The sequence below is a fragment of the Suricata suricatta genome, chromosome 12, assembly GCF_006229205.1.
Source record: "Suricata suricatta isolate VVHF042 chromosome 12, meerkat_22Aug2017_6uvM2_HiC, whole genome shotgun sequence".
NCBI classification, from domain to species: Eukaryota; Metazoa; Chordata; class Mammalia; order Carnivora; family Herpestidae; genus Suricata; species Suricata suricatta.
In genome coordinates this window covers 5,194,200-5,216,583 of record NC_043711.1, presented here as the reverse complement: position 1 = coordinate 5,216,583, position 22,384 = coordinate 5,194,200, and the positions used below count along the sequence as shown (strand labels likewise).

The 22,384-nt window shown below is 59.8% G+C and overlaps 4 protein-coding genes across 4 annotated transcripts in view; 1 reads left to right on the top strand and 3 right to left on the bottom strand.

The window, feature by feature from the left end:
• Nucleotides 1–3,131: 3,131 nt before the first annotated feature.
• CD320 (CD320 molecule) lies at nucleotides 3,132–7,311 on the bottom strand. Its single transcript, XM_029916366.1, has 5 exons — nucleotides 7,111–7,311; nucleotides 4,626–4,739; nucleotides 4,163–4,399; nucleotides 3,657–3,809; nucleotides 3,132–3,564 (listed from the first exon to the last, which is right to left on the bottom strand). The coding sequence occupies exons 1-5, from the start codon at nucleotides 7,235–7,237 to the stop codon at nucleotides 3,422–3,424; spliced, it is 774 nt and encodes a 257-aa protein (XP_029772226.1). The 5' UTR covers nucleotides 7,238–7,311; the 3' UTR covers nucleotides 3,132–3,421.
• Nucleotides 7,312–9,613: 2,302 nt separating this feature from the next.
• On the bottom strand, nucleotides 9,614–15,368 carry NDUFA7 (NADH:ubiquinone oxidoreductase subunit A7). The gene is made up of 4 exons (XM_029916367.1): nucleotides 15,261–15,368; nucleotides 14,795–14,844; nucleotides 11,735–11,884; nucleotides 9,614–9,821 (listed from the first exon to the last, which is right to left on the bottom strand). Exons 1-4 carry the CDS (start codon nucleotides 15,309–15,311, stop codon nucleotides 9,731–9,733), a joined length of 342 nt encoding a protein of 113 aa, XP_029772227.1. The 5' UTR covers nucleotides 15,312–15,368; the 3' UTR covers nucleotides 9,614–9,730.
• Nucleotides 15,369–15,402: 34 nt separating this feature from the next.
• Nucleotides 15,403–16,524, top strand: RPS28 (ribosomal protein S28). Its single transcript, XM_029916368.1, has 4 exons — nucleotides 15,403–15,515; nucleotides 15,608–15,655; nucleotides 16,143–16,276; nucleotides 16,446–16,524. Exons 1-3 carry the CDS (start codon nucleotides 15,477–15,479, stop codon nucleotides 16,263–16,265), a joined length of 210 nt encoding a protein of 69 aa, XP_029772228.1. The 5' UTR covers nucleotides 15,403–15,476; the 3' UTR covers nucleotides 16,266–16,276; nucleotides 16,446–16,524.
• A 127-nt stretch (nucleotides 16,525–16,651) lies between these two features.
• The window catches only part of KANK3 (KN motif and ankyrin repeat domains 3), a 10,102-nt gene continuing 4,369 nt past the window's right edge, over nucleotides 16,652–22,384 (bottom strand). Inside the window, exons 5-13 of the mRNA XM_029916492.1 lie at nucleotides 22,095–22,382; nucleotides 21,917–22,016; nucleotides 21,557–21,718; nucleotides 21,364–21,448; nucleotides 20,812–21,028; nucleotides 18,149–18,291; nucleotides 17,835–18,035; nucleotides 17,653–17,751; nucleotides 16,652–16,963 (exon numbers count right to left, since the gene is read on the bottom strand). Coding sequence (XP_029772352.1) covers nucleotides 16,886–16,963; nucleotides 17,653–17,751; nucleotides 17,835–18,035; nucleotides 18,149–18,291; nucleotides 20,812–21,028; nucleotides 21,364–21,448; nucleotides 21,557–21,718; nucleotides 21,917–22,016; nucleotides 22,095–22,382 — 1,373 coding nt within the window. The 3' untranslated portion in view covers nucleotides 16,652–16,885. The remainder of the gene's footprint in view (nucleotides 16,964–17,652; nucleotides 17,752–17,834; nucleotides 18,036–18,148; nucleotides 18,292–20,811; nucleotides 21,029–21,363; nucleotides 21,449–21,556; nucleotides 21,719–21,916; nucleotides 22,017–22,094; nucleotides 22,383–22,384) is intronic.

Genomic DNA, 22,384 nt, shown 5'->3' with positions numbered 1-22,384 from the left:
TCACTGTTCGTGAGTTCAAGCCCCACGTGGGGCTCCGTGATGAGGGCGCAGAGCCTGCTTAGGATTCTCTCTCTCTTTTGCTCTTCGCCCCTCCCCCTCCCCCGCTCTCCCCTCCCCCCCCTCCAAATAAGTAAACTTAAAAAGAAAAAGACAATGTCTTGGAACTAGACAGGCGGTGACTACATTGTTAACACACCGAATGCCAGTAAACCGCACGCTTTAAAATGGTTAGTGGTTACTTTTATGTGAATTTGCCTTCAATTAAAAAAAAAAAGGAGTAGCTAGAGTTGTACAGAGGTACACACCACCCCCATCCTCACCTGCAGCTCCCAGCCTGCCCTCCCCCTGCTCCTGGCTCCCCGCCCCCACACACACACTTTAACCCCCGGACGGTCCCTGCAGGTTCCCGGCAGCGACTCACTGGGCTCCCCACGCGGGAACCAGCGTGAGCCCCTCTCCCACTCCAGGGGACAAAGGCAGCCTAACCCCAGCGTGCTCCCAGTGACAGGTGTCTACACCTGTGACTGTGCCTGGGCGCGGATGACAAGGTCGCCCCTGAGAGCAGAGCTGTGGGCCCACAGTCACCTGGCCCAGGTGGGCAAGGAGGCCCCCGCCCCCTGCACCAGCTGGTCGGCAAGGACGGCACCGTCCCCCGGCCCTCCCCTTGTTCACAGCCGCGTGTGTGGTCCCCGCGCACGCCTGGGCTGACCTGGGCCCCGCAGGTGCGAGAGAACGCCCCGGAAGAGATGCTGGTTGGACCCCGGCCTGGGCCAAGAGGTCTGGTTCCTTCGGCTCTGCCCTTTGCTGAGCCCGGAGTTGCTGGGAAAGAGAGAAGGCCGTCCTGCTCCGGTGGCCACGTGGAAAGGCCACATGAAGCCATCCCAGGGCACCAGACAGGACAGAGAAGTTCTAGATGGTGAGGTCCAACCAGCCCAGGCCGCGGACAGCCGCCGCTCCTCACGGACCAGAAGAGCTGCCAGTCACGGACGAGAGTGCACTGGGGTGACACAGCCCCCCGAGCACAGGAGGTCTGAGGGCTAAGAACCCACGGGACACTCAGTGGCGTGTGACAAGCAGCCTCGTACCCCCTTTACACGCCCCCTGACCGACTGAGGCAGACCGTGCCTGAGCAAAAGGGAGAAAAACCTAAATCCAGGAAAATCCTGCCCTCCTCAGAACTCCCGGCCACCTGCAAGAAGCTCTCGGGTCTGCATCGGGTCACTTTGGCTCCAGAGAGCGCCGAGGGAAGGCCCTAGACCCAGGGGATGGGGGCCTGTTGTAGCTCAGCCCACCTCCCAAGCCTGCACTGACCGAGAACTCAGGCCCCCGTACACGGCCCGACGCCCAGACTCCCAACACCTACCTCAGCCACCTTCCCCCACCAGGAGGTGGATAGAGTCCCAAAGCTCAACTTCACCACCTCCAGGAACAGCCCTCCTGCTGCACCTGTCCTCTGCCCCTAAACAGCATCTCATGGTCAGGGGCCAGCGCTCTGCCCGACAGATGTGGGAGCCCCAAGGCCGTGTGTGGGATCCCGGGTGCTCTCCCGGCAGTGGGTGGCCTGGGGCCAGCGAGTGGAGACACCTGGTGCACCCCCAGGGATATCTGGAAGGCCACTCCCCTGCAAGGAGGCCACAGGTGCTCTGGCCACACCGATTGGAAGTGAGAACACGGAGGATCGGAGAGGAACCTTGTCCTCAACGCCCAGGAATCAGGGTGGGTCTGATCTCCATTTTGTGTATTCCTGATTCTCAGGCCAGGGAGGGACTGTCCCTCACAGGAGGAGCCAGCTCCTAGAGACAGACGGCTCACCAGCGGGGTTCACACACATTTCACCCGCACTCAGTCCCGGGCCCATCCCCCGAGCCCGTGTCCCCTGCCCCGCTCACGCCAGGGCCAGCTGCCAGGCAGCCAACGACAGTGCCCTGCCCGTGCCTGACGTTAAGCCTGGACTGCCAATGTCCTTCTGGAAGGAAACACAGCTGCGAACAGCACGACGAGATAAGGAAATCGCATGCCCCCACTCCCAAGGCTCCCTCTTTCGGAAAGCCCTGGGGTTTCCTGGGGGCTCCTGCAGGGACCCCGCTTCTCTCTTCCTGCCGATTCTTGTCCTTACGCATTAAATTCACCAGTAACGAGGGGACCCACAAAACCCCGGGCACCCCCAAGGGTCCGAGCCACCGGTCCACACCCTCCCTTTGCCCATGAACTCGCCGTGTGGGCCACCAGGGTGCCACGTACCCTCCAGGATTGTGAGCCATCACCCCGTTCCTCAAGGTTCCCGGGTGGCCTTTGCCTCAGCGTGTCCTGTGATCATGAGGAAGGCCACAAGGGTGGCCCAGCCCCAACACTGGCTGCGGACAGGGCTGCTCTGTGGGGGCTCACTGGGCACGGCCCGGGCCCAGGCGGAAGTCAAGGGCATTGTTCCTAGCCCCGTGGTGCCACCACCAATAGCCTGGGACCTGTGTGACAGCGTCTACCCCCAGAACTCGCCAGCCCCAGGCCTGCCAGGCCCGCCTCAGCCGCTCCCCCTTCCCAAGGGAGCCGCATTAAAGCTTCTTGCCCACATGCTCCTCCGGCTCCTGCCCACGGACGCCGGGGCCTTCTTCCCGGGGTGGCCCCGTGTGCCGCCTCCTTTAGGGAGCAGTCTTTCAAGGCCAGTCTCCTGTTCCGGCGCCTCACACCTGCACGATAACGAGACGGACACTTTTGGGGCGCCTGGCGGCTCAGAGGGTTAAGCGTCCCATTTTGGTTTCGACTCAGGTCATGGTCTCACGGTTTGTGAGTTCAAGCCCCACGTGAGACTCTAAGCTGGCAGTGCAGAGCCTGCTTGGGCTTCTCTCTCTCTCTGCCCCTCCCCTGCTCGCACACGTTCCTACATTTTAAAACTGGGTGGAGCCCAGACCAACCCTGGGATGCCCAGCTTATACCTCAGAGAGGAACCGGTCGTGATGGGCGGGGGTCCCCCAGGCATCCTGGAGGCCCCCCAGGGGACCTGACACACACCGCCCGCTGCCCCGGCCCCATGGCCGCCTGCCCTGGATCCCAGGAAGCCTGAGGCAGAGCGGCCGAGGGGGCGCCCAGGGCGGGGTCGGGAGGGGCAGAGGGAGACAGAGGCCCAGAGGCAGGCGGAGGATGTAAAGTAACTTTAATCACCACCCTCAGACAAAGGCAGCAGGAGTGTGAGTTGGGGCCACGCCCGGGCGCAGCTCGGGGCCAGCCCCTAGGGTCCAGCTGCGACGTGCTTCCACTACTAGGCTTCCTGTGTCCGGGGCGAGGGTCCAGGTGGCCACGACCCCCAGGGCCACGTGCAGGGGCTCAGGTCCACGGTGCTGCACGGCCGGAAGCGGCCAGGTCCGAGGGCTGAGGTGCCCGCAGCTGCCATGTCAGGGCCCCGGCGGTGCGGTGGCAGCAGCGGTCCTCACATCAGCGAGGTCTTCCCATCTGACAACCACAGGGACTCCTTCACCACCATCAGCAGCCCCGGGTGGTTCAGGCGCCCCTGGGCCCAGAGCCGGGACAACATGAACAGGAAGATGGCAGCCAGGCCTGCGCTCAGCACCACTGTGGGGGACAGGCGGACAGACAGGAGTCCGTGACAGCCCCGTCCCCAGCCGTCCCTTGCCCCCAGGAGCGGGAGGGCCTGGTCATCTTACCGGCAGCCGCGATAACCCCACAAGCGCTTCGGTTTCCATACTGGACTGAGTTCCCACCAGAGGTGGCTGTGGCATTCCCGAGGTCGAGGACAGTGGCCGGGGTCACAGGGGTCCCCACGGCTGTGGCATTCCCCTCCTGGGGTGTCTCGGTTCCTGCAGTAAGTGTAGGCATTTCAGTAGCTGGGGATTCGGGGCTGAGGGCATGAGGGGCGAGGAGGGACGGACGCGTGTCCCAAACGCCTGGGGGGACCTTGGGGCTCATATCTTCCATCCCAGAGCGAGTGAGGTCGGTGGGCACCACTGTCCCCACAGGGATGCGGGCGCGGGAAGATCCGAGCAGCTGCGCCTAGAGCCTGGTCACCCGCCGTAAGGGGTCAGACGTCCTTCTTATTTAAGGCCTGGCTCCTCCCCCCCCAGGACCTGGTCACCTGGTGGAAGGGGTCAGACGTCCTTATCTAAGGCCCGGCCCCTCCCCCCCAGGCACGCTGAGGTCCCATGACACACACCACAGCCAAGCTCGTCGCTAGAGCCAGGACAGTCAGGATGGCCGTCACAGAGCCAGGTGCGCGGGATGCAGTCACCGCCCTGCAGGCAGCGGAGCTCCCCGGCCGGGCAGGGCTGGAGGCTGCAGTTGTGGCGAGTGCTCTGGTCGATGCCATCTGGGCAGTCATTGACGCTGTCACAAGGGCAGGGGCTGCCAGTGGGCGGCAGGCACTGCCCATCCTGGGCGCAAGGCTTGATGCCTGAGGCGCAGGGTCAGTCAGCACCTGGCCCCCTGCAAGCCCCGCCTCCCAAGGCCCCACTAAGCCCACCTCCCCGGAAACCCACCTCTTCCCACCCCCCGAAACCCCATAAGCCCCTACGACTGCCCTCAGACCCTGCCCCCTCCCGCCCCGCCCCTTCCACAAGCACCTCCCCTCCCTGCGGCCCCGCCCCCTCAAGCCCCGCCCCAGGATCGGTGTCACTCACCACACTCCTCCTCGTCGCTGCCATCGGGGCAGTCCTTGTCGCCGTCGCATCGCAAAGGGAGCGGCACGCAGAAGCCACTGGTGCGGCACTGGAAGTTGGTGGGCGGGCACGAGCCTGCAATACGCACACCAGTGAGGCCTGGGAGGTCCTGGCCTCCGCCAGGGCACAGCGCTACAGGCTGACAGCCAGGAGACGGGCCAGGTCCCAGGGCGCTGGAATGCCCCTGGTGGCCGGCGTTTGCTGAGGACCCACTATGTGTGAGGCTTGGGGCCAGCGCAGCTCACAGGGCAGGTCCTCCTGTCCCCCTCACCCCGCGCCGCAGAAGACACTGAGGAGAGAAGGCCCCAGGCTGCCAGGCTGCTGGCAGTGTTGAGGTCTGAGCCCAGGTCTCTGATCCGCGGTTAAGCACACGAGGGTAGGGGCCATCTCTGAACCTGCCCATGGCCAGGGTCAGCAGGACGCGCTGTATCCCATCTACTTAGAAACAGGGAAACTGAGGCCCTGGGCAGAGGACCTGCTTCACCACCAAAGCCTGTCCACTCACCTCCTAAATTCCGCCACCTTCCCCATCTGGAATGTGCCACCTTCTAGCTGGGCCCAACTCCCATCAGGACACCGGAAACCTCACAGAATCCCATCATTCAGTCACCCACCCCTGCCTCCCCTCTGCTCGAACCTGTGCCCTGGTCCCCTGGCCCTCTTACACAAGTCCCTTTTTCTGTGTGGCCCCAGTGCCTGGCTGGGCCCCAAATGCCTCCTGTACCTCACCTCCTCCCTCATGCTTCCTCCTCAACCAGCGCCCTTTGTTCTCCAAGAGGCCTGGCTCATTCCCACCTCCAGGCCTTTGCCTGTGCTGTTCCTTGGCCCGATGCACCCTTTTCTGCCCCCAATTTACAACCAGTGACTCCTCCTCAGTCTTCAGCTCTCGGCTGCTTCCCCCCTCCCAGGGGGGTCCTGAAGCTCTACCCTCCTCCACTCAGAACAATGGTCCTCAAACCGGTCCCCACACGGCTGGCAAGGACACTCAGTGCATATCAGGGCCAGGACCTAGTGACCGCAGGGCCAGGGCAGTGCCTGACAATAAGCGGAAATGGGTCACACGAGGGTCCAGGCTGAGTCCAGACGAGATCTGAGCCTTCCTGGACCCCGGGCTGTGAGGCTGAGCTGGAGGGGCACGGAAGGGCCTGGAGCGGGGCCAGCAGGAAGGAGTCTGAGTGACACGGGAAGGGAATGGCCTGTAAGGCTTCCCTTCCAGGTGCAGTTGGGCAGGTGACAAATACCTGGCTTGGACCCAGCCTGGTCCCACCCCATTCAATCCTGGTCTTCTTGCCACTCCTACCTTTATACAGGGGCCTGAGCGTCCAAACAGCCAAACCCTGCTCCCCACAGCCAGTCCCTCCCCAGGCCTCCAGGTCCAAAGGTACCTGTGGCCCACACAGTCCCTGAACTTGGTGAAGCCCAAAAGCGCTGTGGCCCACCTGGAGTCAGCCTCCTTCCCTGCCCACGGGGGTCTCCAGGCCTAGGTGCTCTCGGCCCTGCCAACCCTCGACCTCCCTCCCTGGAGTGTTTGGCCTTCCCGGGAAGTGGGAGGCAGAGCACAGCAGACCAGGCCTCGTGGGGACAGACAGGAGTTGAAGCAACCAGGGACTCAGTTTCCTCCTCTGTAAAAGGGGCTTGCTAGGAGTTCCCACCGCAGTGTCCCAAGGGGAGGAAACCACGTGTTGTGGAGTTTGGAACTTGATTAAGGCCAGTCCTGCCCCCTTAAAGGAACCAGAAACATTTAGCTTGTAAAGGCTGGGAGTCTGCGGTGAGGCAGGGGACCAGGTAAAGCGAGAACTCAGGAAGGAATAGGTTAAGTGTGTGACCCTGAGCTCACAGCTGAAAGCCAGAGCCACCTGTGCCTACAGGGAGCTTCCCTCCTGCTGGGCTGACTCTGGGATCCTCAAGAGAGCCGCCAAGATCACTTAGGCCCAGCTGTGTGTGGCCAAGGGCCTGGGGGTCACAGGGAGGGAGGGAAATCTTTCATTCTTTAAGGCCAGAGGAGGAAGGTGATGGGATGGGGAGGGAGGGGGGCTGGTGACCCGGGAAACTCAGCCACATGGCCTCAGGGTCTGGCGAAGGTTTAGGAGGCGCAGCTGCTCCCAGAGGCGCCAGGTGACCGGCCATGCACGGTTAGAGGTCGGTCAACCAGAGCCTGCAACAAGCCTTCCTGTCCACGCTGGGCTGAAGGTCGGCTTGGAGGTGACAGTGGGGGCCCAGAAGGCAGAGCAGGAGTGGGGTGTGGGCAGGGTAGAAGCAGAGTAGTTAAAGGCCGGGAGGGCCACCCGGGCGAGGGTCCCGCGCTAGCGATGGCTCGCTCAAAGGCCACGCTCCGGGCTCGCCAGAGTCCCGAGCCACGTGCCGGGGGAGTGTCCGGAGCGGAGCAGCCAATGGCGAGGCGCCGCCGGCGCGCGGGGTGGGGTCGGGCTGCGCCGCGCTCACTCACCTGGGCTATGGGCGAAGAACCGGATCGGGACCGGGGTCGGGGCGGCCTCCAGACCCGGTCCGAGGCCAAGCAGCAGCCGCAGTGCCAGGCCCAGAGCCGCGGTCCGCCGGGCTTCTCCACGCGCCATGCAGCTGTCCGCCGCACCGCCCCAGCCCTGGCACTCACTGGCCGTGCGCGCGCGCCGGGCCTCGCTTTTATCCCGGCGCACGCGCGCAGCGCCCTGGGGCGGGACCCACGCCCACACCTCGCCCCCCCCCCCCGCGCCCGCGGCTACGGGTACCGTAAATGTCCGAATATGGGAGTACCCCGGTTTGGCGCTCTAACCCACTTTTCGCAGTGACAAGGTATATATGAAAGGTGTTGGGTCCGTTCTAAGTTAGAAGCTAATGGGGATGTAAACGAACTTGTCGGTGTCTACTCACAAAATTAAATGTTTCGCATGCATCTTTATAGCAAACTTTACTGTCTTATCATCGTATTTAATACGGCAGCCCCTCTCCTGCTTCTCTTACTTATCCTAGGTTTGGGTCTGAAGACTACTAGGTCAGCTGCAAGATTGCCCACTGTATCCTAGAACAGTGTCTACCACAATGGTAGGCTCTTAAATATTTCGTGAACAAATTAATAAAATGCCTGGCTTCTATCATGGGTCCTGTCCTGGCACCTGGATGTGCCTGTAAAGGCAGATGAGGAGGGCGGGAGGGAACCAGGGAAGGAGAGAACTCAAGAAAGAATAGGTTCAGTGTTTGAACCTGAGCTCACAGCTCAAAGCCAGGGTCACCTGTGCCTACAGGGAGCTTCCCTCCTGCTGGGCTGACTCTGGGAACCTCAGAGAGCCACCAAGATCACTTAGGTCCAGGCACGTGTGCTCACTCATGTCCTCGTCTTCATTCAATCTTTATATTCTTCCGGAACAAGATCCGCAAAGGCAGCCCTTGGGCTTTCTCTTTGTCGCGCTGCCCATAGGCACAGAAAATACAAACCTTCTGCAGGCTTTCTATCCAATCAGCTTCTGTGCCTTCTTGAAAATAAATATTTTACCTACAGCTCTACCTTCAGAAGCAGGAATGCGTTAGGCTGCCCGCACAACCTCAGTGTTGCCAAGGGGTGCCCGTAGATACCCCCTCCAGGTTTCCCATGAAGCAACACTGAAGCACCCCAATTGTCCCATGTGGTAGGATTCAGTATTTGAAAATGTTGAAGGTTGTGGCTAGTTTGGAGCGTGTATCACATGTTGGGGTTTTTTTGTTGTCGTTGTTTCAAAAACTCCCAGATTCCCCAGGGTGGAGGCTCAGCTTCCAGGTGAGAGGGCTCTGGGGTGCAGAGATAAAAGTGAAGGAGCCCCCCATCTGTAGTAGCTGGGCACAGACTCCTGTCAGGTTCAAGCCAGAGTTCAGGGCGCCTGAGGACTTCCTGGTCCTTCCATTCCTTTTGCTCTGTCCAGGAGACATGGCCACAGGCGCTGACCTCACAGGACAATCTGGGAAGGAGCTGAGATCACAGAGAGCATTCCCACCAGCACTAGCCCAAGGGAAGGTGACGTGTCAGACCTCTTTCCCACCCCCACTCTCTTGCCAAATCTCGAGTCTGTGTTCTGAAACTATCCTGAAGCCTGCTTCTGTGAAAGCCCTCAGGGCTGCCCGCCTTGTGACCTAGGGACACCCTGGCCAGCCTTCCTCTCCGTCCTGATCTGCCTGAATCTGACTCACCCTTTGCTCCAGTTAGAATCCCACCTCTTCCAGAAAGCTTCCCTGGGGGCTTCAGCCCACAGTTTTCCCCCTTGAGCTCTTAGCATTTGTAAGGCCCACTGTGGGGCTCCCTACACACCTCCTGCCTGGGACCCTTCCCCTTCCCTGCCTTGCTCTGTGCTTCCAGAGAACGCCCTGAGCTTACCCAGCGGAAGGCTTGTGGGGTTCTCCCACAGGGCGCCCGGACTTGGGCTACTTCTTTTCTGGCTTTCACTCAGCAGCTCATTCCTCGTAGGACCAGGCCCCTTCCTTCTCTAGGCTGACTCTGCCTCCTTTCCCAGGGCCTGTGCAGAAAGGTTTCTGGCTCTGGGGGGGGCCTCTCCTCGCCCTGGGGCAGGCGAGCCTTCCCTGTAGAGTGGCCCAGCCCAGGAGCTGCAGGGCCATCAGGGTCAGACGGGTGGGAGGGTACCGGCCCGTGGCCACAGCTGCGGGAGCTGCGGACCTAATGGAGAATTTGTGCTCGGCCTCGCTGCCCCTCAGTCAGGGCCCCCCAAACACCCAGAGGTCCTGGAATCTACCGCACTGCTCTCTAGGTCAGCCAGGCCCTCGGGGAAGGGACGGTGACCACTCTGGACGCCCTGCCCCTGGACCCCACGTCATCTGACTCTGTACCCGGCGACAGCATGTCCCCCTGAAGCTCAAGAACCCCTCGCCCGCCCCTGCTCCTGGAGTGCCGGCAGAGTTTAGAGATTCAGCACCTGCCTCACCGGCAACTCCACGTAAGCCAAGTGCAGCTTCGAAAGTGAAAACAGAAGTGACACTGGAGAGCAGGGTGTATTTGTCATAAATTAGGTCCTGGTCTCCCGGAGGGAATACAAGGAGGGGAAGCACTCAGGGGGCCCTGAGGCCCTGGCCAGGTGACCCGGGGGCAGTCACAGGTAAGGCTGGTCCTTGGACAGCTCCCACCTCTTTATGGGAGGAGCCGGCGACACGGCCTTCTTCTCAGTGGCAGCAGTGGCTGAGCTGAGGGAAAAGGGACTTCGGTTAGGGCCAGGTGTCCCCAGAGCAGCACCCGCGGACTTGAGGCAGCCCACCCCCACGGCCGGCAGGAACACGCCTGCTGAGACTGGGGGTCTGAGGCCAGAGTGAGGGTGCTCCAGAGGCCCAAACGCCTTCACTGGGGTCCCCCATAGGGTCAGCCAACCCTTGCTGGGAGCTGGCCAGCCCGCGTCCTGCCCAAGCCCCGTGCGAACGCCCTCCCATCGGCCTGCCCTGGCTCCCGAGCCCAATGAACAGCTGGGTTCCTTCTCCAGCACCAATTCCCACCTGTAGCCCCTGGGGGGACAAGCTCCCCATTCCAGGTGCCCCCAGACAGGATCCTGACAAAGGGGCCAGACGACAGGTGACACATGCCCACTGCTCTCTCCTCCCTCAGACGCTGGGCACCTACTCCAGGCTGGCACTGCATGCGCCCCAGCGCGGCGCTCAGCCCAGGCCCCGGCCTTTGCCTAACGGGGCGGAGGGTCACGTGTGATTAAAAAATCCACCACCAGACCCAGAGGGGGCCCCAAGGAGACGCCGTGGCAACAAATCCCAGGTGCCTCCCGACACAGCCACGTCCCTGGTGCCCAGGACTGGGGAGGCCTGCGCACACGGCAGGCAAGAAGGGAGAGGATGCGGGGCACCTGGGGGGCTCAGTCAGTTAAGCATCTGACTTCAGCTCGGGTCACGATCTCACAGTTTGTGGGTTCGAGCCCTGCGTCGGGCTCTGTGCTGACAGCTCAGAGCCTGGAGCCTGCTTCCGATTCTGTGTCTCCCTCTTTCTCTGCTCCTCCCCTGCTCATGCTTTGTTTCTCTCAAAAATGAATAAACGTTAAAAAATAAAAAATTAAAAAAAGAGGGGGCTGAAATCTACATATTGTTTAAAAAGAGTACAAAGAAAACGGGGTGTGTGCACCTATATATACACACAGACATACATACACATGTGTAGACAGCGAATATTATTCAGCCATAAAAATGAAAGTCTCCATTTGCAACAATATGGATGGACCCTGAGGGTCCTATACTGAGTGAGGTATGTCAGGGAAAGACAAATTCTATAGAATGTCACTTACGTGTGGAATCTAAAAACAAAACAAAAAACTACCTCACAGATAAAAAGAACAGATCAGACGGGGCTTCTGGGGGGCTCTGTCGGTTAAGCGGCCGACTTTAGCTCAGGTCATGATCTCGTGGTTTGTGAGTTCGAGTCCTGCATCAGACTCTGTGCTGACTGCTCAGAGCCTAGAGCCTGCTTCTGATTCTGTGTCTCCTTCTCTCTCTGACTGTCTCCCACTCACACTCTGTCTCTCTGTCTCAAAAATAAACGTTAAAAAATATTTTTTTAAATGTACACAAATACCAAGTCCCCATTGTATGCCTGCACGCAAATGTCAATTATACATCAATTTTTTTAAAAAAGGTACAATTGGGGTGCCTGGGTGGCTCACTCGGTTGAGTGTCCGGCTTCGGCTCAGGTCATGATCTCACGGCTCATGGTTTCAAGCCCCGCATCGGGCTCTGTGCTGACAGGTCAGAGCCTGGAGCCTGTCTTCGGATTCTGGGTCCCTCTCTCTCTCTCATCCCTTCCCTGCTCAGGCGCTCTCTCTCTCTCTCTCTCTCTCAAAAATAAATAAAACATAAAAAAAAAAAAAAGGCACAATTACAAGAGCAACACCGGGCTTCTCTCTGAGGGAACCCTGGAGCTTCACTTGCTTTGCAGGAACCGCACCCCTGGCTGAGGCCCCAGCCCCTTCCCTGGGCCGGGTGGGGGCGGCCAGGCTCTCCGGGAAAAGCCCCGACACCCCCGGACACCGTTGGTGGTCCACCCACAGGCACCTGGAAAAGCACAAGCAAGAGGAAGTGCTGCTTCCAGGAAGGCGGTGCCTCCTCACCTCTCTGCAGGCTTGCCGGACACCAGAACCTTCTGTGAGGACATGACGACCGAGGGCGGCACAGCTTCCCGGCGGCCGTCGCGAGTGCAGTAGTAGTTGCCGGAGAGCTTGTGGCTGGGGCCCACAGGGAGCTTGGGCGGAGGCTGAGTTCTGAGGGGAAAGAGCATCAGCTTTGAAGCTAGAACGGCACCCTGCGGCTCGGCGAGGCTGCCATGGGCCTGTCACCTCAGGGTCCCTTGGTCCACGGCTGGGGAAGATCCGAGGCCCTGAGGCAGGCAGCAGCCTCTGCTACGGATGTAAAGGTGCTGGAAGGCAAGGCCGGGTATGCCCCAAATACGACCGACCTGGAGGACCTATCTGAGGCTATCCGGGAAAGGGAGCGGCCCAGACTGGGCACCCAGACCTCTTCCCACCCCGCCACGGCCCAGAGCTTGCGCCTGGCCTCACTCCCACCTGCAGGTGCTCAGGACATGACGGAGCCAGGGTCTGAGGCTCTGCCCACCTCGTGTCCAGTGGCCCTAGGGCAGGAATGTTGCGCGAGAGCCCCAGACTCAGCTTCTTCTGAGGGTCTGTGTCCCACAAGTCAGACTACAGAACGCCTGGGCTTCCCGTTACCTCAGGAACCCTCCGGAACCCCTGCTGGAATCCAGGCTTATTATTACTCAAAGAGCACCTTGCCCTCTGAGGTCTCTGAATTTCCTGCAACCTCCTGGTGGCCACAGCCACAGCCAAAGCTGGAGTGGGGGGTGGCGGTGGGTGAGTGAATGGACCTCTGTCCTGGGCTGGGCTAAAACCTGGGGTGAATTTACAAAGGAGCCAGATGCCTGAAAAGGAAACGCTACCCTCAAAACAAAAAAGAAACTTCCCTGGAAAACACAGCAGACAGGAAAGGCAGATAAGATAGGAGAGATGATAATCATTGAGTTTTCATTCAACCACGTTTTAAAATAGCTTGTTTAGTGTTTTGCCAGGACTTAGTTTCTTTTCTTTTTTTTTTAAACATTTTTTTAAAGTTTACTTATTTATTTTGAGAGACAGAGAGAGAGAGGTAGAGAGGGAAAGCAAGCAAGTAGGGGAGGGGGAGGGAGAATCCCAAGCAGGCTCCATGCGGTCAGTGCAGAGCCTGACTCGAGGCATGATCTCATGAAGAGTGACATCATGACCTGAGCCAAAATCAAGAGTCAGACGCTTAATGGACTGAGCCACACAGGCGCTCCAAGACTTAAGATTTTCTTAAAACAAGTGATAACCATTGTGTAAAAAAAAGAGAGGGGCACCCGTCTGAGATCCTCTCCCTCTCTCTGCCCTTTCCCTGCTCACACACACTCTCTCAAAAAAGTAAACATTAAAAAATATTTTAAGGGGCGCCTGGGCGGCTCAGTCAGTTAAGCCTCCGACTTCAGCTCAGGTCATGATCTCCTGGTTTGTGGGTTTGAGCCCCGCATCCGGCTCTGTGCTGACAGCTCAGAGCCTGGAGCCTGCTTCACATTCTGTGTCTCCCTCTCTCTCTGCCCCTCCCCTGCTCACGCTTGCTCGCTTGCACGCACTCTCTCTCTCTCTAAAACAAAACATTAAAAAAAGTTTTTTTAAAGCCATATCCTGGGGCGCCTGGCTGTTAGCAAAGCCCAGAGCATGTGACTCTTGATCTTGGGGTTCGAGCCCCATGTTGGATGTAGAAATTACTTAAAAATTTTAAAAAAGTAAAAAAAAAAAAAAAAAAAAAGCAACATCCTATGTGGCAGTCAGAATTGGCTTAACCCCTGGAGTGTAGACAGCCCCCTGTGCGACTGCGCCCCACCACCTAGTGAAGGGAAGAACCAGCGCCCAATGGAAAGACCCACATAAATCACCAGGGGGCGCCATTATCCTAAGGAAGTCGGACATTTTTTGAAGCCGTTTAGCGGCTCACCTACGGCCCTAGACACAACAGCAACTTAAAACTTCTGATATTTGGAATTAGTTACAACATGGGGCCTTCATATAAACTTGGTTATTCTAATGCTATTTTTTGTTTCCTTTCGCGCTAATCCTCACAGGCTGCCTTACCTCTGCCGGGCCCCCCTGACTTCCTATATGCAGCTCGCTCTCCAGTCCTCAACGTGCTCCAGCCACCCAGGCCTCCTTCCCCCTTCTGGCTCTGCCCAGCCTCTGCAGCCTGTTCCCTCTGTCAGAATGTTCTTTCAGGGGCGCCTGGGTGGCACAGTCGGTTAAACGTCCGACTTCAGCTCAGGTCATGATCTTATGGTTCATGAGCTCGAGTCCGGCGTCAGGCTCTGTGCTGACAGCTCAGAGTCTAGAGCCTGCTTCAGATTGTCTCCCTCTCTGCTCCTCCCCCACTCCTGCTCTGTCACTCTCTCTCAAAATTAAATAATAAAACAAAAAAACTTTTTAAAAAATGTTCTTTCAATAATTATCCTTTGGCTCCTTCTCTTTCCGACAGCTCACATGTCAATCCCAGGAAAAAAAGACCTTTCCTGACCACCTGACATGAGGCTGCCCACCCTCCAGTTTACTCTCATTCATTTTGTCTTCAGGGCATTGTAGAACGCTTGTTACCTGTTGCGTTCATTTCCCTATTATATTTCTCTCTTCCATAAAAGGCATGAGAACAATAACTTTCCTTGTTGGTGCTGTTATCCCTGAGAACACGGCAGGGGCTTGTAAATATTAAGTAAGTTTTGGTCGTAAATGAGTTGGAAATCAAGATGTTTCTGGGTTCAAATCCCAGCTGTCCTTTTCAAGCCTCGGAGTGACTTTAAGCAAAAGATTTAGTCTCTCTGGGCCTTAAATGTTTTCATTTGGCGTTCGGTGGGAGGGGCCACACCGAGGACTACGCAGCGACACGATCCACTGTGAATTCCTGCGCAGCCTGTTCCACGAGCAGTCGGCTCCGAGTACAGGTAAGTTAAAGTCAAACCTCTGCCTCCACAGACTGCCCGGGACCCGAGGCAGGATTCCGGCCCAGCACTCCAGGGGTCTAAAGGAATACGGATTTTGTTCTTGACGTTAAGGCGAACAGGACAGAGCCGGAGTGAGGGCGGCGAGCGGGGGCTTGCTCACCGCCTGGAGATCTCCTGGTAGCGCAGCTGCAGCTTCGCCTGCAAGTCTCGCTGTGGGAGGAGAGGAAGGAGGTCAGCCTGCAGGGCACCCCAGGAGAGGAGAGGGCGAGGGAGCAGGGGCATCCCAGGGACGGGGAAGGGAAGGGCGGAGATGGGCTGTGTGGTACAGAGCCCTGGAGGGGATAAGGAGAGCTAGGGACTGGGCCACAAGATACAGGGTTAAGAAGGTCTGGGATCAGGCAGACTTCAGGCCTGAATGTGTCGAGGGCTGGGGTGGAGGTGGGTGTATCGGCGGAAGGAGCTGGGAGTCCTGGGCTGAGACACGGGTTCCAGCCTAGGAGAATCTCGGCACCAAGAGCCTCAGGTTCAAGGGTGCAGGAGGATGGGGACCAGCAGGAGCGGGTCCGAGGAGCACAGAACCCACAGCCCCCCGCCCCGCCCCATTCGGCCCTTTCCGCTCCGCGCACCCCGGATGCCCAGTTCCGCAGCCGCTGGATGAAGCGAGTAGCGGACGCCATCTTCAATCAGCGCTGAAGGGCGCCCCTGACGTCTCTCCCGCGGGGGCTGCTGGGAAAACTCCCCAGGTCTCGCGAGGGCTGGGATGGGCGGGGCTACAATGCGATATAAAGGCTCTTCTCGGAGCACGTGACCTCTCTCCGCCCGACCGTCGCCGCGCCGCCATCATGGACACGAGTCGTGTGCAGCCCATCAAACTGGCCAGAGTACGGAGTGGGTCCTGATTTGGGGGCCGAGGTGAAGAAAGATGGGTAGGGGGAAGGGCTTGCCAGATCTGATCCCAGTTTCTCTCCGCCAGGTCACCAAGGTGCTGGGCAGGACCGGCTCGCAGGGACAGTGCACGCAGGTGAGCGAGCGCGAGTCGGGGCGCCCCGGGTTCTGAGCCTTGATGATTCCCATGCCAGCTAGACTCTGAGACCAGAAGTCCCTTATATCGCAAGGGCTCCCAGAGGGTCCGAGCCCTCATCAGGGCCTTTCCCACCATGTCTGAGCTCCGTCAATCTCATTATCTGGGTTCCGACTTTCCTCTTTCTTGGGCTGTCCCAGCGACCTCTTTGTGGCTGCGTGCCCTGCTGAGTGTGCTCCCCGCCCCAAACAGGACCTGAGGGACAGCTGTCCCTACTGGTGGCTGCTTTTGTCGCTCAAGAACGTTTTTCCACACTTCTTGGCTTTGTCGGCTTCTCGCTGGCTCAGCTCTGACTCCCAGACGCAGTCTCTTTTCTAAGTGTCCCTGGGCTGGCCCCAACACGTCCTCTGTATCGAAGTTTGCTGCCCACCACGCGGTGCCTCCCCGGGAGTGGCCCTAACTCCGCGCTCTCTGGTGGGCCCCGTAGGTGCGCGTGGAGTTCATGGACGACACCAGCCGCTCCATCATCCGCAACGTGAAAGGCCCCGTGCGCGAGGGCGATGTGCTCACCCTTTTGGAGTCAGAGCGAGAAGCCCGGAGGTTGCGCTGAAACTGTGGCTGGTGAGTGCAGGGCTGGGGTGGGAAGCCGCAAACCCTAGGTGGTAGTAGGGAGACTTGGCTAAATGCACGGGTGAGGGTCTCGGGGTCGGCGGTGTACAAGGCCGGCCGGGAGGGAGTTTGGCAGTTGCTGGGTGGCCAGTCACAATCTCCCGTTTGGGTCTGTTTACAGGGTCCTGACTGCCTGGGTCCACCACTCGGCTCCCACGGATGATCTGTCATTGTTAATAAAGCGTTTATGTCGTACGTAATTCTGGGATTTTGTTTGGGCTGTCACTAGACTTAGAAAACTTCCCAGTGGGGCCCCTCCCGTTCTTTGCCCTCTGAAGACTTAGGGTGTGCGAGCAATGTGATTGTGTCCCCAAAACAAGGTGCAAGCTGAGTTAGTAATGTTTTATTCTGGAGTGGGTGGACTCCGGGGCCTTGTCACTTTTCACTCAGCCCCTGGCTCATCCTGCTGGTCCCAGGTGAGCCCCTCCTGAACACAGAGCTGTACAAGCCTGCCATTTGGCCCAGGGCTGGCACCTGGATAGCAAACCCTGGCCCCTGCCATGCCCCCACAGGCTGGGTGGAGGGAGGAGAGATCTCCCCCAGTCCAGGACGCCAGGCTGCTCACTGTGCCTCAGGGTCTTCGCTTGGGTCACTGCATTCTTCTGCACCAGGCACCGCTTCGGGGGACTCACGGGGTGACTGGTGAGACAGATGGGGGGAGGGGTCCTGTCAGCCTCCCGTGGGCAGGATGCTTCCTGCTACTCGGGGACGCTTAACCTGATCCACACTGTGATCGCGCCGGAGGAGGAACCCCAACTTCAACAGTGGAGCCCGGCTGTCTGGTTGTGAATTAGCTTCTGCCCCATCTGATCAGGAAGGGGCACTTGATCTCCGAGCCTCCTTCCCCATAGCTCTCCCCGGGGTGGGCAGGCTGATTGGATGAGTTTAATTCAGTGCTGAGAAGAGCTTGCCACTTGCTTTTGTAAAAGAATAAGCACCCCCCCCCTTGGAGGCAAGCTGAGTGTTCTTCCAGCTTGACCCTCCCTCCCTGCCTAACTCTGAAGGGTCCCTTATTCCTGGGGCAGCGGCAGGAGTCCGCTGACAAAGGTGGATCTGAGCTAGATCTGACAGCTCTAGTCTGGCTTTAGGTCACTTCCATTTGGAGGCCTCAGGCTCACGGCCTATAAAGGGGATGTTTGGCTCTCAGGCATTTGGCAGGTAGAACATCAAATCCTAGCCACGCGCATGAATCCAAACCCAGGTTCCCGGATCCTGCCCACTTCCCCAGAGGGGCAGGAAGGGAGGCCCCCTTTCCAGGGCACAGAGTACCATCTCAGAACCCCGTGCGTCGCTGGGAGGCTTTGGCCCGGAGCCGGAGCCGCACTCACCCGGGGGCCCTGCTGGCCAGAGCTCAGGTGCGCACGCAGCAGGGCAGCCACCTCCTCTTGCTCGGCCTCCAAGGCAATGGCCAGGGCGCTGGTGCCCTCCTGAGGAACAGTCCAGACGGTCAGCTCCCTGAACCGAAGCACGGGTACCCTGCCAGCCCCCCATCAGCCCTGCGGCAGCTCACATTGTCCAGGAGGGTCGGGTCGCAGTCTGGCTGGGCCAGCAGCAACCGGACGGTGTCCAGGCGCCCGTACTCACTGGCGCACATGAGTGCCGTGGCCCCGTCTGCATCCTGTGCATTCACGTCTGCCCCGCAAGCCAGCAGGGCTGCCACCATGTCCTGGCGGCCGTGGCTGATGGCCAGCATGAGGGCTGTCTGTCCTGTCTGGGGAGTGGGGAAGGCATAGGGCTGAGGAGGGTGCTGGAGAAAAGGAGGTCAGACCAACCCCAAGTGGAAGTGACCCCCAGACCGGGAACCTGGAAAGAAATTCTACGCACCTGGCTGGCCTTGGCGTTGACGTTACCCATGTGGAAGAGTCTCTGAACTACAGCCGAGTCCTCTTCTCGCCCCACGGAGGTGAGCGCAGCCAGCATGAGGGCCGAGTAGCCCGCCCGATTCTGGCGGTCCACCTCGCAGACCCCTGGGGGAAGGGGGAGCCTATCATCCAAGAAGCCGACCCCCTCAGTCCAGCCTGGTTTACCCTCCCAACAATTCTTGGGTCTGCCACCTTGACTGGGTCATGAATGTTCTGTTCCCTTGGCCCCTGAGGTTCTCCCTGCCGAGAGCACCGTGCTCCCTCCTTCCTCTTCAGGGTTCTGCCCAAATCTCTGCTCGTTTCACGCTGGTTCTGGGACTTGGTTTGGTTTTCTGTTCTATCCCCCCAGACCACCTGGCACTTAGTAGGTGCTCAATAAACTGAGGTTCCTCTTTTCATGGCTACCACCCATCAAGCCACCATCCTTGTAGATGCACCCTGGTGTCCAGATCCACTTGGTTCCATGCAGCAGTCTAGAGTACAGTTGCCTATTTAAAACCCTCCTATGTTCCATTGCTCCTGGAATACAGGCCATAGTCCGCCATGGCTTCTGAGCCTATTACCGAACCTGTGTTCTTTCTTCTGGAATCCCTTTCTCCAAGCCTGTCTTAGATTGACTTCTGCCCCCTGCTAAAATATGTGAAGTCCTACCTACCCCATACCTGCGAATGTGGCCTTAGAAATAAATAGTCTTTGTGAATGTAATCAAGTTAAGATGGGGTTCTTGGGGTGGTGGGCCCTAATCCAGTATGACGGGTCCTCAAGAGACACAAGCAGAACACCATGTGACAGGCAGAGGACACCGTCAGCCACGGTTGCTAAGGCCAGACCAGGCTGCAGGCTAGCACCGGAAGCTGGGGGAAAAGCACGGACCGATTTCTCGCTCTGAGCTCCTAAGAAGGAAGCAGGCCCGCCAACCTTTTTGGACTTTTAGCCTCCTGAACTCCAATGATTTCTGTTTCTTTCAAGCCGCCCACACAGAGCTACTCCATCTTGGCAGCCCCAGGAAAGAGCCCTGCCACCCGCCCTTCAGGACTGAACACAAATGCTCCACGTCCTCCGGAATCATCTGTTCGAATCCTGGCCTCTCCTTCAGCGCCTCACTGGGGCGCGTCACTAGCATGACTGACGCAGCTGTCCCCCACCATTCGGAAGGCTCCATAAGGCCAGGACGGCTCGGGAAGAGGCGGGGGTGGGGTCCCTAGTTGTGGGGCATGCCCTGTTGGCGTTCACCGCTTCCACAAGCTTCTGTGACCCTGGTGGAGTGAGTGGGTGGGTGGAGAGGGGGACAAGGAACCAAGAAGCCTGGAGGTGAGAGGGATTTCTGTGAGGACACGGAAACGTGCAGGTTAGCCTGCAAAGTAGGAGAGCTGGCCTGGGATTAAAATAAAAGTAACGGGATCTCATAGGAGAGAGAAGGCAGAGGAGGGGGTAGAGGGGGTAGCGGTCTGACCAAGGAGAGGCTCCAAGGTAGGGCTGAGGGAGGAAGAGGGAAAGTTCTGAAAGTGGAGATGAGTAGCAAGGATAGGCAGCTGCCCTTTGGGCCCGGCATTGCAGGGAGGTGAGGCAGCCCCTGTGGGGAGCACACTGTGGACTCAGGGTCCTAGTGGGTTAGGGAAGCCCCGGTTGACATGGGAACAGGCAGATGGAGGGGAGGGGTAGAGAGAATGACTGATGTGAGCCTGAAGGGGGTTGAATGCAAGGAATAAAGGCGTCCTGAAGGCCTTGGGCTTCTTGTGACAGCTGCGCCTGCCTGGCGGGCTGCTGAAGCCGTCATGCCCAGCCCCCTTTAAGGCGGGAGATAATAACGGATTACTCTGCTCATGTATTGTTCCCCACTCCCAACGGATTACTCTGCTCATGTATTGTTCCCCACCCCCACCCCACTCCCAAGCTCCAGCTCCCTGTCCCGCCCAGTGCAACTGTGCCCTTCCCCAGGTCCCCAGGCCAGATCCTGTGTTTGGGTGGGTGAGAGAGGGCACAGAGGAACCTTCCTTAGCCTGCATTGAGAGTGAGAAGCCACCCAAGGCTGGACCCAACAGGCACTGGACCCGAAGGATGACGCCCAGGAGGGCTCTCTGTGGGCACTTAGTGCCCACTGTCCCCTCTGCCATGAGTCCCACGGGGACAGCAGCTGTACGTGCATGGCCCGCCCCCACCCTAGCACTGTACTGGTCCCCAGTGGGCTCTCCATACAGTCTTGTGGGCTCCGCAACACCTAAATGTATGTATCTTTTAGGTCCAGAGGGGCAAAGTCGAAGCAGGGAAGGAGCCAATGCAGGACATGGGGGCTGAGGACAGGGCACAGTGGCCACGCCTCCCCTCAAGCCTGAAGAGGCGGGTGACCACTGACGGCTCCTGCGTGCCTGGCACTATCCCACCCATGTTATCCCAACTGCGCAGGGAGGACCCTGTTGCGCCCCCGCTTCCCAGATGGGGAGGCCAAGGCTGGTGAGACTGAGTGATTGCTCTAGATCTCAGTCTACCTAATTCCAAAGCCTCTACTCTGGCACCCCACAATGTGCAAGGCCACCAGCCCACAGCTCAGAGGACGCAGAGGTCTAAAGGCCCTTGGCAAGTGGCCCAGGACACAGGGATCCTGTGACCCCAGAGGAAGGCGCTGACCGGTGTCCAGCAGCAAGCTCGAGATGTCCAGGTTCCCGTGGGATACGCTGTAGTGCAGGGCCGTGTTCCCGTTGCCATCCGCCAGGTTCACCACATGGGCCAGCAGCTCGGGGCCCAGGCGCGCCACCGCGCCCAGCACCCCAGCCACGGGCTCGGCCTGAGAGCGCCGCTGGCTCGACACTCGGAACCACTCCTGGGCCACTAGGCGCGCGGCGCCCTGCCGGGACAGGAGGAAAGGCGTCAGAGACGGTCCAGGCTGTGTGGAGGGGGGCCGGGCAGGACGGTCGCTGCCTGTCAGAGGGGGTCGGTGGCGCCACACCCCTTTGGAGGAGGGAGGGCCCTTTGGGGAAACAGGGAACCTTTGGCGCTGTCCCCAGGCGGAGGGAGATGCCTTTGGAGAGTCTGGGATCAAGGGAGGTCTCGGCGCGGAAGGGTGGAACCTGGGATCCGCCAACTCTAGGAACGCAGACGCGCTCCCTTCACAGGGCATCAGGGGAGGTCCCCGATGGGGCCCACGACTGCCATCCATGCAGGGCTCTCGCGGGCACTCACGCCGTCGCGGGCGATTCCGCGCGGCCGGCTCAGCTGCCGGTGCAGCGCTGCGCACGCCTCCCTCAATCGCGGGCTCAGCTCGCACCTATCAAGTAGGAAGAGACTCTGGAGGGGCCTGGGTCGGAGGGTGGGGAGGCGCGGGGCTCAGGGAAGAAAGCGGCCGTCCCCGCTCCACGTGCCTAACGCCGCTCACCTCCCCTGCGCACCCGGCTGAAGCTCTGCCTCCGGCTCGGGCTCGGGGTCCGGGACTTCCCTGCCGCTGTCGTCCCCGGGGCCGGAGGAACTGCTCCTTGGAGGATCGGCGGCACCGTCCTCACTGTCGCTGTCGTCGTCCTCGCTGGAAGAGCTCTCGTACCTGGGGGCAGGGTGGGAGGCATCCGCTGAGCCTCCCCTGTGGGCTCACTCTGGAGTCCTGCGAGGTGGGAGTGGCTGTCCCCACGTTACACGCGGGGAAACGGAGGCTTTCCGAGAGCGCCCTGCGAGGGGCAGAGCCAGGATTCAAACCCGTCTATGTCCCTGCAGACGTCGCCATGGGGAGGCGGGAAATGCTCACTCTCCGTTGAGGACCCCGACAAACTGCAGGCTCTTGGGCCCGGGGCTGGGTTGGGCGCCAGGTGTGCCATCTCTCCTCTTCATGATGGATTTCAGGGTGCCTGGCGGGGTCACATGAGGATACTGAGTCCGAGCCCAGAAGCCATCAGGCCAGGGCTTAGGTAGGGGTTGGGACTCACCCGCGGGGGCCACGACTCTGTCCCCATCCGCAGGTCCCGCCGGATTCTCCTGAGTCAGGGAAGGGGCCTCCGCGGGGCTCTCGGTCTGTGTGGCCTTCGCGGCACAACCCCACGGGGTCTGGGTGGCAGCGTCGCGCGGCTGGGGCTGGGCCGCCGCGGCCGCTTCCTCCTCGGCAACCTCGCGGGCCTCCTCCAGCTCGCGCAGCCGGCCGCGCAGGAGCTCGCTCACCCCGCGCTGGTGCTCCAGGCTGGCGCGCAGCAGCTCCAGCTCGCGCTCGGCGGCGGCGGGC

Excerpts from the sequence above, each read along its gene's own strand:
- CD320 (XM_029916366.1), bottom strand. The coding sequence starts at position 7,237 with ATGGCGCGTGGAGAAGCCCGGCGGACCGCGGCTCTGGGCCTGGCACTG. Across the intron at positions 4,740-7,110 it reads GTTCTTCGCCCATAGCCCAG|GCTCGTGCCCGCCCACCAAC; the intron begins GTGAGTGAGCGC and ends TGCGTATTGCAG. Across the intron at positions 4,400-4,625 it reads CAGCGACGAGGAGGAGTGTG|GCATCAAGCCTTGCGCCCAG; the intron begins GTGAGTGACACC and ends CCTGCGCCTCAG.
- NDUFA7 (XM_029916367.1), bottom strand. The coding sequence starts at position 15,311 with ATGGCGTCCGCTACTCGCTTCATCCAGCGGCTGCGGAACTGGGCATCC. Across the intron at positions 11,885-14,794 it reads TACCAGGAGATCTCCAGGCG|AACTCAGCCTCCGCCCAAGC; the intron begins GTGAGCAAGCCC and ends CTTTCCCCTCAG. Across the intron at positions 9,822-11,734 it reads TCCGGCAAGCCTGCAGAGAG|CTCAGCCACTGCTGCCACTG; the intron begins GTGAGGAGGCAC and ends CTTTTCCCTCAG.
- RPS28 (XM_029916368.1), top strand. The coding sequence starts at position 15,477 with ATGGACACGAGTCGTGTGCAGCCCATCAAACTGGCCAGA. Across the intron at positions 15,516-15,607 it reads AGCCCATCAAACTGGCCAGA|GTCACCAAGGTGCTGGGCAG; the intron begins GTACGGAGTGGG and ends TCTCTCCGCCAG. Across the intron at positions 15,656-16,142 it reads CGCAGGGACAGTGCACGCAG|GTGCGCGTGGAGTTCATGGA; the intron begins GTGAGCGAGCGC and ends TGGGCCCCGTAG.